The sequence below is a fragment of the Diceros bicornis genome, chromosome 25 (genome assembly GCF_020826845.1).
Source record: "Diceros bicornis minor isolate mBicDic1 chromosome 25, mDicBic1.mat.cur, whole genome shotgun sequence".
In the NCBI taxonomy this organism is placed as follows: domain Eukaryota; kingdom Metazoa; phylum Chordata; class Mammalia; order Perissodactyla; family Rhinocerotidae; genus Diceros; species Diceros bicornis.
Window position 1 is genome coordinate 47,295,276 of NC_080764.1, and position 19,049 is coordinate 47,314,324.

Genomic DNA, 19,049 nt, shown 5'->3' on the forward strand with positions numbered 1-19,049 from the left:
TCTACAAAGCTGACATTACCCTGATATCAAACCAGACAAGGACAACACACAAAAAAAAGAAGATTACAGGCCAATATCACTGATGAACATCGATGCAAAAATCCTCAACAAAATACTAGCAAATCACATACAACAATACGTTAAAAAGATCATACAACATGATCAGGTGCAATTTATTCCAGGTATGCAGGGATGGTTCAACATCCACAAATCAATCAATGTGATACACCACATTAATAATATGAAGAATAAAAATCACAGGATCATCTCTATAGATGCAGAGAAAGTATTTGACAAGATACAGCATCCATTTATGATAAAAACTCTAAATAAAATGGGTATAGAAGGAAAGCAGCGCAACATAATAAAGGCCACATATGACAAACCCACAGCTAATATCATACTCAATGGAGAAAAACTGAAAGCTACCCCTCTAAGAACAGGAACCAGACAAGGATGCCCACTCTCACCACTCCTATTTAACATAGTACTGGAAGTCCTAGCCAGAGCAACCAGGCAAGAGAATGAAATAAAAGGGATCCAGATTGGAAAGGAAGAAGTGAAACTGTCACTATTTGCAGATGACATGATTTTATATATAGAAAACCCTGAAGAATCCACCAGAAAAATTTTAGAATTAATAAATGAATATGGTAAAGCTGCAGGATACAAAATCAACATAGAAAAATCAGTTGCATTTCTATACACTAACAACGAAGTAGCAGAAAGAGAAATTAAGAATACCATCCCATTTACAATTGCAACAAAAAGAAGAAAATACCTAGGAATAAACTTAACCAAAGAGGTGAAAGATCTGTACACCAAAAACTATAAAACATTGCTGAAAGAAATTGAAGACGACACAAAGAAATGGAAACATATTCCATGCTCTTGGATTGGAAGAATTAACATAGTTAAGATGTCCATACTTCCTAGAGCAATCTATAGATTCAATGCAATCTCTGTCCAAGTTCCAGAAACATTTTTCACAGAAATAGAACAAAGAATCCTAAAATTTATATGGAACAACAAAAGACCCCCGAATAGCAAAAGGAATCCTGAGAAAAAACAACAAAGCTGGGGATATCACACTCCCTGACTTCAAAATATACTACAAAGCTATAGTAACCAAAACAGCATGGTACTAACACAAAAACAGACACACAGATCAATGGAATAGAATTGAGAGCCCAGAAATAAACCCACACATCTATGGACAGCTAATTTTCGACAAGGGAGCCAAGAACATACAATGGAGAAAGGAAAATCTCTTCAACAAATGATGTTGGGAAAACTGGACGGCCACATGGAAAAAAATGAAAGTAGAGCATTATCTTACACCATACAAAAAAATTAACTCAAAATGGATTAAAGACTTGAATGTAAGACCTGAAACCATGAAAGTTCTAGAAGAAAACACAGGAAGTATGCTCTTCAACATTGGTCTTAGCAATATATTTTCAAGCACCATGTCTGACTGGGCAAGAGAAACAATAGAAAAAATAAACAAATGGAACTACATCAAACTAAAAAGCTTCTGCACAGTGAAGGAAACCATCAACAAAACGAAAAGACAACCTAACAATTGGGAGAAGATATTTGCAAACCATATATCTGATAAGGGGTTAATCTCCAAAATATATAAAGAACTCATACATCTCAACACCAAAAATCTAACAACCCAATTAAAAAATGGGCAAAAGACCCGAACACACAATTCTCCAAAGAAGATATACAGATGGCCAACAGGCACATGAAAAGATGTTCAACATCATTAACTATCAGGGAAATGCGAATCAAAACTACAATGAGATAACACCTCATGCCTGTCAGAATGGCTATAATTAACAAGACAGGAAACAACAAGTGTTGGAGAGGATGTGGAGAGAAGGGAACTCTCATACACTGCTGGTGGGAGTGCAAACTGGTGCAGCCACTACGGAAAACAGTATGGAGACTCCTCAAAAAATTCAGCATAGAACTACCATACAATCCAGCTATTCCACTGCTGGGTATTTATCCAAAGAACACAAAAACACCAATGTGTAAAGATACACGCACCCCTGTGTTCATTGCAGCGTTATTCACAATAGCCAAGACTTGGAAGCAACCTAAGTGCCCATCGAGGGACGAATGGATAGAGAAGATGTGGTATATATACACAACGAAATAACTACTCAGGCATAAGAAATGATGAAATCTAGCCATTTGTAACAACAAGGATGGACAGTGAGGGTATTATACTAAGCGAAATAAGTCAGAGGGAGAAGGTCAAATACCATATTTTCTCACTCATAAGTAGAAGATAAAAACAACAACAAACACACACACAGTGATTGGATTGGTGGTTACCAGAGGCGAAGGGGGGAGGAAGGAGGGTGAAAGGGATGATAAGGCACATGTGTGTGGTGATGGGTTATAATTGATGTTTGGGTGGTGAACGTGATGTAATCTATGCAGAAATAGAAGTATAACGATGTACACCTGAAATTTATACAATGTTATAAACCAATGTGACCACAATAAAATTAAAAAATAAACAAATAAAATAAAAAATAAAAACATTTTGCCTGAATGCTATTGCTACTCCTATAAAATCTACTAAACAAAACAAAACAAAACAAAAGAAAGGAAGTCATGGGGTCCAGAAAGCCCAGGATCTGACAGCAGGAAAGGCTGTAGCCATCCATGGGGGCCCAGGAACCATGAGCCTGAGAGCAACCGTCAAGATGAGATGATCAAGTGCCTGCTGCGCTTGAGAGCGCTGAGAAGAAATTTACAGCTGGGAAGAGTTTGGAGATTAAGGAGGAAGATATGGAAAAATAAGCATTTTAAAAGGAAAAAGAAGCATTTAAATATAAAAGCAGAAACATCAAGAAAAACAAAACTTTGTGCAATAAATCATAGTAAGCTATATGGAGCTATGAACATTGTTTACAAGGTCATAATAGTGTCAACTTGAATACTGATCTAACAAAATAATATTACTGAACTGTGAGGATGCCAGGTCTCGTGTGTAGGCAAGCTGGGGGAGGAGGGTGAAAGACGTTGGTGTACTTTTTCTTTTTGGAGACCTGGGGGTGATTTCTGTGCACCCAAAAGAATGTTTAGAGGCTTCTTTGAAAATTAACATTTTATTTCCTAAAAATATAGAAACCAAAACTTTAGTCCTTCCTAAAGCTTTCAAGTTTTACCTTCAAACCTTACTATACTATTCATAAGCCTAGAAAGTTTTAAAAATTACGTTTAACGACCTCTGAATGACACAAGGTCCCACTGACAAATTTAATTAACTAAACATCCTCATACACGGCAAAAAGCATTGCAAAGTAGTTTAACAGTCTCAAATAACAACTAAGAACTTCCCAATTACTAACCAATTCCTATAAATCAAATAAATGAAACTTACTAACGTGTTGAACCTGAAGTCCTCTTCAGTGATCCAATACTGAATATAGACTAAGATTTCATCTTAAAGCTACACATCTAAATCCATTACTTAATTATATATTTTAAATTGGAGTTACAAAACTAACATGTTAAATTATCTAAAATATTACAGGAACATAAAATACCATGTTTATGGTATGCCTTTTTTAACCACTTTGAAGAATAAACTACAATAAACTGCTTATATTAAAATGTGTACAATATGACGAGTTTTGACATATAGACACATCCAGTAAAATCATCACTGTAATCAAGATAATGCACATTCCACCATCCTCAAGAGTTTCCTAGTGCCTCTTTCCAATCCCTTCCTCCCTCCATCCCCACCCCCAGGCAATCACTCTCTGCTTTCTATCATTATAGATTAGTTCGCATAATCTAGGATTTTATGGAAGTGACAGATTCTTTTTAAACACAATTACTAATACTATGGTTTTAATTCTCTTAAGTATTTCTATACCCAATTCTGAAGCTTCAGGAAGTAAAAGATATCTGCACACACACATAAATGACAATAACATGCACAGAACTACAGGTATCCTCTTATGCCAAGTAGGAACAACAATATCATCCTATATCATTTTGGTATAAGAAACTGAGTTCCAACTAGAGATTTTCATGGGGATGCTTCCTGAATTGAATTCTTGTTGGCGATACAGATGGGACTTCAAATTTCAATTTATAGTTGCTATGTTAGTGACTCCATAACCTCCAGAGGGGACAGTTATGAGTCCAGATCTTCGGATTTCAGTTACACATTCACCTAATTGTTCTGCCTACCCACAGAAGCTTGTAACTCCATCTTGAGACCCTTTGAATGGATTTTGCCCTTCTTGGGCTCTTGATCCATATTCTACTTAGATCTCAAGACTTTTGACCCTATCAGACATCTGCAAATTTCTCACACACTTCTTTGGCCTAGAGCTTCCACAAAGGACACAAGGATGAGTCTGACTGAATTCTGGGGATCTCTTGATGCTGGGTCTGGGCACGACACCCCAACAACTGATATGAGAGCTATATAGCTTCATTTTCCGGAGTGGCATTAATAGGTAATGCTCTAACCTGGACAGAAAAATCAAGAAATGGAAATATAATCATGTTAGAGAATTAAGGTGGCAAATGTTTCAAAGGAACATCTGGTGTCCAGAGCACACGGACCATGTGCTGTTGGGTGTGCTCAACTGTCTCTGACAGGTTAAGGAATAAAATGGAAATGTGGTGGCCTTGGGGGAGGGAACTTAGCTGTCAGGGTTCAGGAGGAAGTGGGGGACTTCCTTTAATACCTTTTTTACTCCTTGAGCTTGTTCTTTTTCCTTTTTACATTTCTGAATTTTTTTTTTATTGAGGTAACATCAATTTATATTATATACATTTCAGATGTACATCATTATATTTCAACTTCTTGTATAGACAAATGTTGATCATGTATGATCACCAAAAGTCTAGTTTCCATCTGTCACAGTACAAATGTGCCGCAGTTTTTGCTTTATGTTTTTAATTAGATTTTCCATTAAAAAGTTATTCCAGAGCCAGCCCTGATGGCCTAATAATTACAGTTTGGAGCTCTCACCACTTCCACTGCCAAAGTTCATTTCCTGTTTGGAGAACCATACCGCCCTTCTGTCAGTCACCATCCTGTGGCAGCAGCTCACATAGAAGAACTAGAAGGACCTACAACTAGGATATACAACCATGCACTGGGACTTTAGGGAGTAAAAAAGAAAGTTACTCCAACCTCTCAAGAATGCCACACTGGTCCCATTAGAACTGTCTGAAAAGCCCCTGAGTCCCTGCAAATATCAGTTCACTCCTCTGAAAGATATCGTCCTGATGTTGGATCTCCCCTACCTCCCAGAGTCCACACTTAAGGTTGCCACAGCTTACCAGATGGTAGCCTGAAGCTAGGAGCTCCGCCCCTCCAAACGCAAGGGTGCTGTTTCCCAGGCACACACCCCAGTGCACCTGCGGGATCTGGGGAGGAAGTCTAGGCTGCAGGGTTTGGGAGGCGATGCCTGTAATCCAGTGGGAAGGGCGTGGATGGGGAGGGGCTTGCCAAAAACCCTTTAAGTAAGGCACAGGCCAGGACACTGCTGCCGCAGCTGGTCCCAACCGCAGCCTTCGGGTTTGCAGCTGTCCCCCGGCTCCCTGCGAGGCCAGCCGCAGCATGGCCACTTGCAAGCGGTTTCCGACGCTCCTGCAGTTGGAGCGGCGAGAAGGGACGCTATTCGAGGTGGTTGGTAACCTCACCAAGCGGCCCTACTGGTTCCACTCTTGAGTACCTGAAGAGTCCGAAAGCAGCTCATCTCGAGGCCTGGCTCGTGGAAGAGATCTTCAGTGAGTGGGCCCAAGACGGGCAGCTGATGCAGTCTCCTTGATGCGGCCCATTCCCTCGGCAAGCCTGTCCTGTGGCCCTGGCCCCAATCCAGGCCCCTCCCCACCCCCACCTCCTCCCGCCGCCTTCCCCTCCCAAGACCCACCCCTCCGAGGCCTCTGTTTCTTGCGCAGTCCCAGGCGGGCGAGGTGGGGATCGCAGACCCTGCTTCACGTTAATCAGTGGGAGCCTGAAGGCGAGGCTGAGTTCTTGCTATTTGGTCAGCCTGATTACCACAAGGATGTATCCCAGATGATCATGAACTTAGCTATCACCGCCAACTCCAGGCACAAAGTACGGGGCTGGGAAGAGTGAGGGGTGCCCCAGGCAGGCTTGGGTTCCTCAGGAGGGATCCTGATGCTTCCTGGCTATACTTGGGCAGCGGTGTTATCCTTAGTTCGCCTGAGAGAGGATTTCCTTTTTGCAAGGGATCTAGAAGGCCAAATTGACCCCCTGCTCTCAGATTCCGGTGCTTCACCTCCGCAGTCCCTACGGATGACTCCATTTGTGGAAAGAGTATACGGACACAGGTGCGGTCTCCTCACCGCCTTCCTCCAGGCTCAAAGAAGACCCCCGCCCAGGAGGGCGGGAACCAGCGGCCCTCTGACACCTTCCGGGAGGCGGCGACCCAGCGCTCGCCCAACGCCACCCTGGGCCAGGTTACTCGCTTGTAAAGGCACTTCAGGCCCAGGGATGAGGGAGACGCCAAGTGAAAGCAGAAGCCCCTCTCTGGATCCCTATTCTTCTAGGTCCTGCTCCTGCTGCAGAAGCTGGAGAAAAAACGGTGTGGGTTGCTCTTGGTCCCCTGCCTCATGTTAAATATTTGCAAATATGAATATAAAGAATTCAAATAAAGAACTGAATTTCCTTAATCAAGATTCGAATTTCCTTAATTTCTGTTAATCAGCAGGTAGAAGGGGAGGGAGAGGCACATTTCTTTAGCAGCCAATTTCTGCTCCGGGCTGATTTCTCCCCAGAGGCAGGTAAGATCTCTTGGATTTCTAGCTGATCCGAGGCCGGTGTTTTCCTGCCTCAGGCAGGTGCTTCCCTTGTGGTTTTTAACCGTGCACATCTGGCTCCACCAGGTGAGAGAGCTCTCCAGCCCATCGGGTCAGTCCTCATTGGGAAACCTCGTCAAGCCTGCCGTGTTTCTACTCAAGGTGATGTGGGATGCCAACCACGTGGTTCCCACCCGGCCCCATGGCTGGGTGTATTGTAGCACTGCAAGCAGCACGGGAGGAGGAAACTAGGAGAAACAGCCAGGACTACCCTACTGTCGTCCTCAAGTCTTGCCCTGGTCACTGACCTTCAGTGAGGTTTGACACGAGCGAGACACAAGCAGTGCTGGTGACTCTTCCCTTAGTAACCGCAGCAGCAGGGGGCCCTGGCACTGGGGCAGTTGAGCCCTCTTTGTCATTTTTTTTTTAAATATATTTGATATATAACATTGGGTAAACTTAAGATGTACAACATGTTGATTTGATATATACATATTGTAATGTGATTGCAAATGTAGTGATAATTAGCGCCTCTCACATGTTCCTGGTGGCTGGGATGCATGTGCCATGGCTGGAAGAAGGAAGCAAACTTAACAGCTGGGTGCTAGGGTTAAAAAAAAAAAAAATAGTATGCATTAATCGTAGTGGTATGAAAACTTGCACTTTAAAAATTCAAGGAAACCTAACTTTAAAGACCAGGGGAGTGGTATGTCTATCAGACTGACTGCTGACACAGATGTAGAGCAAGTAAGAGTCTCATACGTTGCTGAAGGAATATAAACTGGTTCAGCCACCTTGGGAATTTGAACTTATGCACACTCTGTAACCCAGAAGTTTTAATTCTAGATATATATTCACTAGAAATGCATCTGTGTATGTACCAAAAGTCATGTATGAGAATTTTCGTAGTAGCGTTATTCATTATAGACCCAAACAGGAAACAATCAAAATCTATATCAACAGAAAACTAAATTATGGTTTACTCATACAATGGAACTGGAACTATTCGCAACATGGATAAATCTTACAACAATTCCATTTAAGTCTGAACAGTAGTTATCCTTGGGAAGGATGCAAATGGAGGCTTCTGGACTGCTGGTAATGTCTTTTCTTCCCTGGGTGCTGGCTAAGTGGATGTGTTTTCTTTGCATTGTTTGATGAATTTTTTCACACTTTGGATGTGCATGTTTTTATATGAATGCTATGTATCAATAAAATGTTTACTAAGAGAAAAATATTTGTAGTACCTGAAGGTAACATATGGGCAGTGAGATTGAGTAATTATTTTAATATATTGCCTTATTTTTAAAAAACACTGAGCATGTAAGTACATTTATCAGAAAAAAATGCTATTTTTATTTTGGGTGTGGTACTAGTAAATATCTCTACTTTAGCAACTTGTTAGATAAAACATTGTCTTGTCCCTCAATAGAATATTGTGGATTCTTCACAAATTAAGAGGTTTCTTCTAATTCCTCCTAAAAAGAAATAAAAACATTGAGAAATGAGCCTAAATTCAGCTGCGGTGAAAAATAAAAGCAAATGGGAAAGTATAATGTAGAGGCAGGAGTCTGGATCCTAGAATCAATGTGTTGTTCAAATCTCACTCACCCCCACATCCTTGCTCTATGACCTTAGCAAGTCTCTTATGCTCCAAGCATCCTAGTTAGGTGCTTGGCACGGGGCCTGGTGTGTGATACAAGCTCTAATAAACACATAGTTAATATTACCCCCAAATTCTGAAAGGTAGAGTGACAGAGCAACTGCTTGTTAGATATTACAAGGTTATGAAGGTAGTAAAAACATTGTATTGGCATACGGATGAAGGGGAACACAGGAAAAAAACATTAAATGTATTCGTTTGCTAGGGCTGCCATAACTAACAGGCTGGGTGGCTTAAACAACAGATATTTTCTCACAGTTCTGGAGGCTAGAAGTCCAAGATCAAGGTGTCAGCAGGTTTGGTTTCTTCTGAGGCCTCTCTCCTTGGCTCACAGATGACCGCCTTCTCGCTGTGTCCTCACATGGTCTTTCCTCTGTGCACTCACATATCTGTGTCCGTATTTCCTCTTCTTATGAAGAGGTCAGTCACATTGGATGAGTGCCCACCCACCTGACCTCAGTTTACCTTAATCACCTCTTTAAAGGCCCCATCTCCAAATGCAGTCTCATTCTGCGAGACTGCAGATAGGACTCAACATGTTAATGTACATCAAGAATGGAGGGAGGGCAGGACCATTTAGTAATTTAATTTTGGATAATTTTTGGAAAATTGGAATAAGTTTGAACATAACCCTTCCTCCAAGTAACAGTCAAAAATGTCCAATGGTTTTGTAGAAATCCCACTAGAAAAAAACCTGTAGAAATATTTATAAAATTTCTGCAGGAGAAAAAGCAAGAGTTCCTAAGCTTAAAAGAGGTGGGGATGAGAGGGAAGTCACACAGAGAACAATAGTGGGTTTAACTACACAGAAGAAAAATTTTTCATATGTAAAAACTTTGAGAAGCAAAGGGATAGAAAATATTGGTTATAATGGACAATTATTTGTCACAAAAGCTTATACAGATAATAAAAATCCTTATCTTCAGGGTTGAAAGAAGTTGATAAAAATGAATAAAGAAAAATATAAAGGCATTTTACAAAAATGTGAAGTAGGAAAACATTCAATATCATTTTTAATCAAAGAAGCACATTTTAAGACTTGTGTATGTGTGTGCTTAAAACCCTTGCAAATGGCTAGAATCCATTACTGCTAAGAGGGAAGAAACGGCATGAGTTATACCAACTGCAACATCGTGTCTGAAGCCACAGAGCTCTTGGCAACTTCTCCTCCAAGAATTCTGCTTCCTGCAAGTGGAGGCAGCAGGGGGTTGGAGCTGGTTCGCACAAATCAGCCACGGCATTGTAACGGGTAATAGGAAAACGACCCAGCCCATGTAGGACACCTGTGCAGGCCTCAGGGGAAAAGGAGACAGCAGACTTGGCGGGACACCGACTCTCCTCTGGTGAATCCAAGCACCAGCAGGATTAATGCCGATAGCCTCAGCTTGTGTGTTGGAACACCCGCCCACGTGCACGGAGGGAGGCTCCACTCCAAGAAGAAAAGGTACACTTGGTGCTTCTCAGGGGTCAAACCACCAGCTTCAAAGTGAGAGCCTCAGAGAGGCTTTGGTATTACCCACGAGCTTGTTAAATATGCAAATTCATGAGCCCAATGTACTGAATCAGAATCACTAGAGAAGCAGCCTAGGAAATTGTATTCATAGCAAGCTCTCAAGGTGATGCTTACACATTTTAAAGTTTGTAAACAAATAATGCAAAAAACCCAAAGCAGATTGCCCCTGCATCTCTGCCCCCTGTACTTGAGGGCCTGACTCTGACCACAAAATCATAAAAAGGTTAGTAGTTTCAAAATGGTAGAAACTAAGGAAAAAAACAAAAATAAAATCACTACCTATCAGCCTTTTACCCACTTGTCACATGGGGACATGAATGAACAGTCAATCTTGCACAAATTTGCTTAAGTGAGCAAAGATCTTTATGCCGTTGAACAAAAAGGAAATTTACTTCTTTACTAGAATGGCACTATAAACTCATGTTTGCATCAAAACAATCAAACCACTACCCATCGAGACACAGGGAAAAAGAAGGTTGAGATTATGAATACCCGCTTCTCTTTAACTTTAGTAGCAGAGGCAGGACTGTTCTCACAATGCTGCTGACAATACTTATGCAACAGGATGCTGGGGAGTCTGGAGACGTGATGCACGGGCCTTCAAGAACTCCTCAAGTTGTTCCATCTTCTCAACTGGATAAGGAAAAATGCTCGCTGTTTTAAACTGCTCTGTTATTGGGGCGGAGGAGAGGCGGGAGGCGGGAACATCATTTCTCAGGGTGGAGGCTTGAACCTGGGATCTGCAAACAATGGCGTAACCAAGCTGAGGGTGGCATGGGTAGTGATGGGCCTGAATGAGTCAGATCTCAGTTTACGTTCCCAAGGTCCTACTTGGACTCCTCTCACAAAGGGATGCCCAGGGGCTGCGTGCAGCATACTGGACTTAGAAAACTGCAAAACGTTTCGGGAAGGTAGGAGAGGCTGTAGGGAAGCCAGGTATGGCCAAGTGGTTCACCAGTGGCTCCCTCCTCACGCAGGTTTTCAAAGACTCTCACCTCGGGCACGATGTTCCCGGTGCCAGGACGCGAGGCCCAGCAGCACGCTCTTCACCCGATTTTGAACATGGGGCTGTCCAAAGATGGTGATTTTGACTAAGTTCCCGGGGTTAACTGTGTCCACCGTCAGCAGGGCCTGGCTCATCCACTCCATTTCTGGAATTATGGCTTGGTCTCGGCCTAAACAGGAAAAGAGAGACTCGGAGGTCGAAGGTGAAGAGGAGCTGGATTTGAAGGGAACGTTGGCTGCGGAGGGAAGAGCTGCCAGCTGGGCGTCCTGGCGCCACACGCGGTCTGCGAACCCGGACGGGACCGCAGAGAGCTGCTCTGCTGGGCCTCTCTCCCAGCGGAGGGCCTAGACCGCCAGCACCTCGGGGTCGCTCACCGAAGAGGGAGTCGGCCAGCCAAGCCTCCAGGTAAAACACCGACGGGTCCCTCAGCTCCTGCACAGGAAACCACCACGGCCGGGGGCGGGCCCGCGGCGGTGGAAACCTCAGCAACCCGGCCAGGGCCTGGGCGGGCGCCCATTCGTCCCCCGGGGCCTCTGCAGCACCTGCGGCGTCCACCATGCTAGCACCCCCGCCCCGGAGCCAGTCCCAGCAGCCGCCCCTGCCTCCGGGCGGCGTCCACCCCTTTACGGTTTCTGGCGGCCCCGCCCCTCCCGGCGAGCCCGCCCTCTCCACGTGTGGGTCGGGCCCACGGCAGGCGGGGTCTCCTGTTTTTCCCATCGCTGGGACTTCTTCGACTTTGAACTAGTATTTATTTGAGCCCTTGTCAGGTTTCGGAGGTTGTGCATGGGCATCTCCTCCAAGTAAGGTGTCACTTAGCCTCAAAGGCCTTGCCCCAACACCTAGCTGATTAGCAGTGTGGTGTGCATTGGCGACCTTGACTGGGAGTCACTTTCAATGCCTACGTTAAGGTTTCTATCTTACCTTCCAGAGGTAGGTAGATAGATCAGGCGGAGGACAGGCTCGTCGAATTTACATTTTCTCTCTTCTGCTCCCTGTTATCTTCTGACTCTGGTTGATTAGGACTTTAAAATCACTCAAGCAAGTGTGTCGTTTTTTAAAATGTAAATGTCAGAGGTGGTCATTATAGAAAACGTAGCAAGTATAGACAAATCCCATTTATGTCCAGTATCCTAAGACAACTAGTGTTAATGCACATTTCTTCCCAATGTTATTAATTTTAGCTAAAAATTTAAGTTATAAAGGATTTCACACCCATGTACCATCTCCCAGCCCCCACCTCCGTTTAACAAGATGTTAACATTTTCCCACATTTGTCTCACTTTTCTCTTCTCTGAAATAGGTATCACTAAAGCATCATTTCTTCCCCTTCCCACAGGAAATCATTGTCCTGAAGCTGGTGTGTATCATGCCATGCATGTTTTTATACTTTTTCTAGTGCTTTTCTAGAAATATTGTTTGGTAGTTGTTTTAGAATAGATAGCATCTGCTGTGCAAACTATTTTGTTGTTACAATTAGCTATAATGTGTTTGTTTTTTAAAATCTTTTTAATGGAAAATTTCTATCATTTACATAAGGGGGATAGTATTAATATACTGAATTTCCTCATCCACATCATCTAAGCGTCAACAGGTATCAATAGATAATCTCTATGAAAGGAGAAATTGAAGCTAACTTTAGCGGATATTTTTATTTCTTCAGCTTAAGAAATCAACATAATACATGCACATTGTAAAAAAAGTCTTGAAGATATGAAGTAATGGTGAAAGTTCTCCCTTTTATGTAGTCTCTCTCAATCTCTTACTAATCTTTTTTCAGTTGTGGGTATTGTGAATATCTTCTTAGTTTAAATTTTCACTTTCTTTAAGGTGTCTTTCAATGAATAAAATTCTTAATTTTAATATAGTCAGATTTATTAGTCTTTACAGTAAGTGCATTCTGTGTCTTGCTAAAGAAATCTTTCCTGCCCTGAGGTCTAAAGATATTCACTATACTTTCTACTGAGAATGCTGAAGTTTCTGTCTTAATATTTAAATCCTTGAACCTTCTGGTTTTTTTTTTAATTGGGTGTAAGGTAGGGAGATAATTTTATCCTTTTATAAATTGATAATTTTTTGCTTGAGCCATTCTCTTGAGGATACATCCGACCTAAGTCCACTTCAAATTATCTCCTTGAAATTTTTCAGACTTCTACATGTAGCATGAGTTAGCTACAAGGCTGATTTGTGGTAATTAATTATTAGGTCAAGACATACTTGAGCAAGGCAAGGTCAAGACAAATTCCTTTGCCATTCCCATCTGGATGGCAAAGTTTATCTCTGATTTCAGAAGTATAGTCATTTGGAGTCCTGGCTTTATGCAGAGACCCCATATAAAGTTTCCTACATTTGGCAAGCCCTGAGTTTTATTTACTGACACCATGCCAGCTTCTAAACAGAATCACAAAGTTTTTAGGATTTAGCCGAATCTGCCAAGATGAACCAGTTTTGTCATTCTTTTACCTCCAAGGCTTCCTGATTTGACTCTGATTGAGGGAGCAGGGTTTGAATACTGGCTCCAACGCTTTCTAGCTGTGTGACTGAATTCAAGTTATTTAAACTCTCTGCACCCCATAAAGTAGAAACAAACAAAAAGACTACCAAGAAGACTTTCAGCACATCACATGCTTTTATTTTCTCTGCTTAGTCCTGAAGGAACCATTCTGAGGGGATTTGGCTTCAGACAGTGAAGTATGTGAATTAATTGGTTTTGTAATTTCTCATTGAGAAGCTTTATTCTTCATTACTTCACTTCTTGTAATCTTCAACTCTGAAGATAAAATCTCTATACAATGAGAAATGTTACAAAGACATAATGTTAATTTTTTGCACCAAATATTAACATCAAAATGTATGTATGTCACAGATAGACAAAATGATTAAAATGAGGAAAGTAAACTAGTAAGGAGATATTTAACAAATCATTGTCATAGTAGGAGCAAACATGCAGAAAAAGAATACACAAAGGCCTAATAGTTCTGAACAATAGAGAACATTCTTCTAATGTTTGGGAGCATTTACAAACAGTAACTATACACTAGTTCCCTCAGATGGATGGATGCATGGATGGATGGATAAATAAACAAGGAGACATTATACCATACTACTAAATAACATTCAAGTAAAGTAAATGAAAATCTTCGCTGACAGCCTATTTAGAATATAAGGATAATTTACAAAGTACATTTTAAGAAGATTTTATTATGGACAATACCTATTCAGAAAAACCTAGTTTTCAGTCCCCTCTCATCTATCCTGTACCCTCCTCCTCGATATTAGTTAACTATTATTAGGTTTTGGATTATCCTTTCATTTAAAAAAATGTATATAAGTATCTGGGAATTTTTGCTTTTACTTTTTTTGTAATATTACACGTATTTTATTATACTCTTTTCCCACTATATTTTTATTTGGAAAAACTTTAAACCTATGGAAAAATTGTAAGAACATTAAATTTATATTCTATACCTTTCATCTAGTTTCACCAGTTGTTAACATTTCGCTTCATTTATTTTATCTCTCTACCTACATAGACTTTTCCATGAACTATTTGTGAGTTAAATTGCAGTCATCATGACGCTTTACCCCAAGTACTTCCACATTATCTCCTAAGAACAAAGACGTTCTCCTACATAACCATATAAAATTATTCACTCAGAAAAGCTAACATTGATCCAATACTCTTGTCTAGTATACAGTCCAATTTTAATTTCCCCAATTTTTCCAATAATGTATTTTATAAAATTTTTAAAAATCTCTAGTCCAATCAAGGAGCATACATTGCATTGACTTATCATGTCTCTAGTCTCTTTTAATCTAGAATCATTCTCTGTTGTTTTTTCCATCTTTAATGACATTTATATTTTTGAAATATTTTAAATTTTTTATTGTGGGAAATTTCAAACATATACAAAAGTAGAGAGGATAGTACAAATGAATGCCCATATACTCATTACACAGCTTCAACAAATAGCAAATCATGAGTTATCTTATGTGAAAAGAAACAAAGACCACCAAATGGGAACAAACAAAGGCTCTTTATTCAGAGCTTGCTATAGCAAGGGAGTCAGCCACCATCACTTGTGTTGGGCAGAGACTCAAAGGCAGGCAGAGGAGCAGGAAAACTTTATAGAGGGAAAAAGGGAAGGCTTCAGGTATGCCTGAAGGAGGAGGTTGTTGGCGTGGGGAAGCTGTAGCTGGGCTATCTAGAAGCAGAGCATTATATGTGATTGGTTAGGGGTGAATATTTGGCTTTCTCCAGTCGGTTCTAAATTGAAATTAAGGCAAAAATTGGGGGAGCTGTCAGTTATTAATCAAGTCCTGGCCATTTGTGTTGATTACCATAGGGGTTGTTTGGCTTCCTAGACTGAGTGCTGCGGATTGTGGGTCAGAGTTCTATTTATGATATTTGGTCTGGCCCTTGTCCATTTATATATTTAGTCTCTCAGTCCCTGCTCTTGGCCATTCTCTCGTCTATGAGAGGTTGACCAATTCAGGAAAAGCTAGAAATCCAGATCTGCTTAGAGATCATTCAGTTGTCTTCATGGTCAACTGTATTACAAGATCTTCTTGCCCTTTTTGTTGTGTCATCATAGAGATCATCTGAAGAAGAGTGACTGTATAGAAGCATTTAAGACTCTGGATAGAATGTGTCAAAAGAAAATTCAGAGAGCTTTACTTGAGATGAATATTTTATTGAGTGAGAAACAAACTGTTTGCAAACAGAGAGACTTCCAAACAAAAAGTGGCTTGAAGTTCTGCTCTCAGCCGTTACAGCTCAGTTTATAAAGCATGAATGAGGAAGTACATTGTTTTTATTGTGACTGGCTACTAGAAACTTACATTCCTTTTAGGGTAGTGGTGCTACATAAGCTTGCTTGTTCATAGCTGATTAGCTAGGAAGCTATAAGGTCATGCTGACATGAAGAAAACTTAAGTTCTGTTTAAGGTCAGAGTCAGCATTTCAGGAAAATCAAGACAGTTTTAAGTTTTGGTTATGTGACTATGAGTGTTTGTCTAGGGGTATATTCAAACTGTGACCTCCATTTTGGTTTCTCTTTAACAGATGCAATGGATCATCATTGTGACCACTATGACAAAAACGAAAACAATTAACAATTAATGTAAGATGCTTTGGGACCAGGAATCCTAATTGTCCCACCCAGGCCAAGAGAACAAATTCCGTAGACCATGAGGATCAATCTTAGAGAGGCAAATAACTTTTTCCTTCAGGCGTTATATAGCTTATTCCACCTTGTCTGTTTCATTGATCCAAGCACATCAACAAGGATTAGCAACGGCACAGATGCCGCCAAGAATAGTCAATAAGAAATCTAGAGCAATGCAGTTGTCCATCACTACTCATGCCAATGAGTTGAGACTGATCTTTACTCCATCTAGGGCAGAGGTAGTATCATTAATAACTTCTGCCAGAGTTAGTGGTAGGTTTATTCCAGTTTTTTCTATTTGTATGGTTCTTACTGATGGGGATACTGCTCTGACTATTCTCATAAACAATGAGTCAGTAATTCTCCTAGATAATGTACCTGAATAATCCAGGGTGGCCTCATTTTGGAGCTCATATCTGAGTCAGAATTTCCAGCACGAGATGTTAGTCTGAGGCAAATAGGACCAGGCATTCTGGCCACAAAGGAAGTAGTATCCAGTAGGGGTGCATGGAAATCTGGGAAAAAGAGAGTTCATAAGGTGAAATTGGAACCAAGGCCTTACATTACCCGGGCTACATATTTGGATCTCTATTATTCTCTTCCAAGTAGTATTTGGCCCGTAGCTCTATGAATGTTGTTGAATCCAAATTTAGAATTATCTTGGGTCAATCAATACGTTGTAATAATGTTCTGTAAAATCTTCTGTAAGGTTTTTCTGGGTGGGAGGAACACTAGCAAAATCATAGGTTGATTTGTTTAAGGTCAATTGTCCATGTAGGTGCAAGTGGAAACACCATCAGCTGCCATGATAAATTCTGTTGTTTTTATCATGGGGGTCTGGTGAGGGATAGCATATCCAGCAGTCAATATGATTGAGGGCGGTGGTTATTGTTCAAAATAATCTAAGAATGGCATTAGAATGATATGTTCTGACCTAACAATTATAATAAGGAGGGAAAAAAAGAGAAAAAGGGCCATTGTGGGTGGATGACAACAAAGGGGTCTAGAGAAAATAAGAAGAATGCTTATAAACAAGCAGATAAAAAATTAAACAGGAATTAGATAGGTGTCCTGGTCCAACAGTGGACCAAGGACTATCTGTGGTCATCTGTTTGTTCCAAAGGTCTGGGCCAGCTGTCTGCTTCTCAAGATTTGCTTCTGGGGGATCTCTGAGAATCCTGAGTTTCAGGTCCTATATTAGCTTTCCAATTGTGTGCAATTCTGAATTGCTTTTTTAGTTGTGAAACATGAACCCAAGTATTGACTTCCTGGAGTTTCACTGCTTACTTTTTTTTTTTTTTTTTTGGTGATGAAGATTAGCCCTGAGCTAACATCTGTTGCCAATCCTCCTCTTTTTTCTGAGGAAGACTGGCTCTGGGTTAACATCTGTGCCATCTTCCTCCACTTTATATGGGATGCCACCACAGCATAGCTTGACAAGCGGTGTGTCAGTGCACGCCTGGGATCTGAACCCCTGGTCACGGAAGCGGAGTGCACACACCTAACCGCTATGCCACCAGGCCGGCCCCTCACTGCTTACTTTTTAACAGTACCTGATAAAGGCCCTTCCAACAAGATTCAAGAGCAGCTTTCCTCCAATATCTCTTCCAATAGATGAAATCCCCTGGTTGAAGATTATGAAGAGGCTGTTTAGGAAGACATTGTGGGAAGGTGGTCCTAACATTTTGGTGATAGGACTGGGTGTAGTACGTGAGTCCCTTGCAATATTTTGCCATATCTACATGCAGTTGGCAGAGTCTAATATTGGAGATGAAATCTCTAAATGCATGGGCCTTCCGGTTACCAGTTCATGGGAAGATAAGCAGTGTGTCCTGGAGGGAGTAGACTGTATGACCACATGGGCTAGTGAGAGTGCCTTTGGTCAAGGGAGCTCAAGGGTTTCTGAAAGTTTTGCTTATTTTAATTTAAGTATGCCATTGATCCTTTCAACCTTCCAAGAAATTGTAGTTTTTGAGTAAGAGATAACACCTGACAAAGTTCTTTTATAAAGGTTCTGTAAAGTGTGTGCCTCAATCACTTGATGTTCCAGTTGGGATGCCACCAGGTTGGAAACTCAAAATCAAGCAGCTCTTCTGTGACTGTGAAGGCTGCAGCTTTTTAGCAAGGAAATGTTTCAACTCATCCTGAAAATAGACACACAGTAAATAAAACATATTCAAATGCCTTGGAGGGTGAAAGCTGGACAGTCCCTCTGAAGGAGCTCAGAGGGCCCTCGAGGCTTTGGTTCCTGGCCATGTCACCTGTACAGTCTTTTCAGGAGTGTGTTGTTGAAGGTGACACATAATTTGAAAATAACCTCCATTGTCTTTTAAACTTTTCTCCATCAATGTTGATTTAAGATAACCAGTGTCTATTTCATGATGGATAGTTTCTTGGAGAAAGTAAGCTACTATCCATGTGAGACCATCTGGAACCACCAAGTGGCCATCTTGAGAGTGCAGGAAATTATCTGAGTGAAGGGTACAACCGGAATTTTCCATTCCTCCTTTTGAAAATCAGGGGCTAAATTTTGATATTTTATTATGTCTTCTTTGAATCCTTCCAGATATTTATGCTTTGAAGGCTCGGGTAGGATCATAACCTTGGTTACAGTGGCTTATTTGGCAAAATGATGTCCTAGAGCATTTCCTTTAGCTTCCATATTCTCTCTTTTTACATGGGCCTCAACCTTTATAATAGCCTCCTCTCTAGGAATTAGGATTGTATCTTAAAGTTCCTTAACTTGTTCATGTTTTGTAGGGTTTTCAGTAGAGAAGAAAACGTCATAAAACATTTGTTTCCAAAGCATCCTCCTTTGTTTCTAAAGCATCCCAAAGTCATGTACTACTCCAAAAGCCTTCCTGCTATCAGCATATATGT

The 19,049-nt window shown here is 41.0% G+C and overlaps 1 protein-coding gene and 1 long non-coding RNA gene across 2 annotated transcripts; one reads left to right on the plus strand and one right to left on the minus strand.

Moving 5' to 3' along the window:
* Nucleotides 1-7,693: 7,693 nt before the first annotated feature.
* Nucleotides 7,694-11,581, minus strand: LOC131421874 (oocyte-expressed protein-like). Its single transcript, XM_058568777.1, has 3 exons — nucleotides 11,379-11,581; nucleotides 10,994-11,173; nucleotides 7,694-10,631 (listed from the first exon to the last, which is right to left on the minus strand). The coding sequence occupies exons 1-3, from the start codon at nucleotides 11,560-11,562 to the stop codon at nucleotides 10,552-10,554; spliced, it is 444 nt and encodes a 147-aa protein (XP_058424760.1). The 5' UTR covers nucleotides 11,563-11,581; the 3' UTR covers nucleotides 7,694-10,551.
* LOC131421875 (uncharacterized) lies at nucleotides 11,366-16,403 on the plus strand. The gene is made up of 3 exons (XR_009223962.1): nucleotides 11,366-11,409; nucleotides 12,305-12,361; nucleotides 16,067-16,403. It is a non-coding gene; the product is annotated as an uncharacterized LOC131421875 (long non-coding RNA).
* The last annotated feature ends 2,646 nt before the right edge of the window (nucleotides 16,404-19,049 follow it).

What these genes read in the sequence shown, in the direction of transcription:
- LOC131421874 (XM_058568777.1), bottom strand. Translation starts at nt 11,562, where the DNA reads ATGGTGGACGCCGCAGGTGCTGCAGAGGCCCCGGGGGACGAATGGGCG. An exon ending in GCTGGCCGACTCCCTCTTCG is followed by an intron (nt 11,174 to 11,378) that starts GTGAGCGACCCC and finishes TTTCCTGTTTAG; the next exon opens with GCCGAGACCAAGCCATAATT. An exon ending in CCGGGAACATCGTGCCCGAG is followed by an intron (nt 10,632 to 10,993) that starts GTGAGAGTCTTT and finishes TTCCTTATCCAG; the next exon opens with TTGAGAAGATGGAACAACTT.